The sequence below is a fragment of the Eimeria mitis genome, genomic scaffold, assembly GCF_000499745.2.
Source record: "Eimeria mitis Houghton genomic scaffold, Emh_scaff1513, whole genome shotgun sequence".
Lineage (NCBI taxonomy): Eukaryota > Apicomplexa > Conoidasida > Eucoccidiorida > Eimeriidae > Eimeria > Eimeria mitis.
The window spans coordinates 8,444-8,662 of NW_013569585.1; the positions used below are offsets into that span (position 1 = coordinate 8,444).

Below are 219 nucleotides of genomic sequence, written 5' to 3' on the forward strand. Positions count from 1 at the left end.
TTATTATATATATGCATGCATGCATGCATGCATGCCGCTATTACGCAGCCCAGAGAAGAAGCATGCATGTTGCAGCCCGGTGGTTGTGTGTGTACTCCATGTTGCACTGCTGCCCATGCAGTGCATGCAGGGATACCCACCTGCATGCATGCATGCATGCATGCATGCATGCATGCATGCGTCTGTGTGTGTATGTGTGTGGGGTGCGCAGCAGTGGAG

The 219-nt window shown here is 52.5% G+C and overlaps 1 protein-coding gene across 1 annotated transcript in view; it reads left to right on the forward strand.

Annotated features, from left to right (window-relative positions):
• EMH_0038630 (sec 13, putative) overlaps positions 1-219 on the forward strand; it is a gene marked incomplete at both ends in the record, with an annotated part of 3,292 nt that overhangs the window by 1,778 nt on the left and 1,295 nt on the right. The window contains one exon of the mRNA XM_013495315.1: positions 212-217. Within this exon, the coding sequence (XP_013350769.1) occupies positions 212-217 (6 nt within the window). The remainder of the gene's footprint in view (positions 1-211; positions 218-219) is intronic.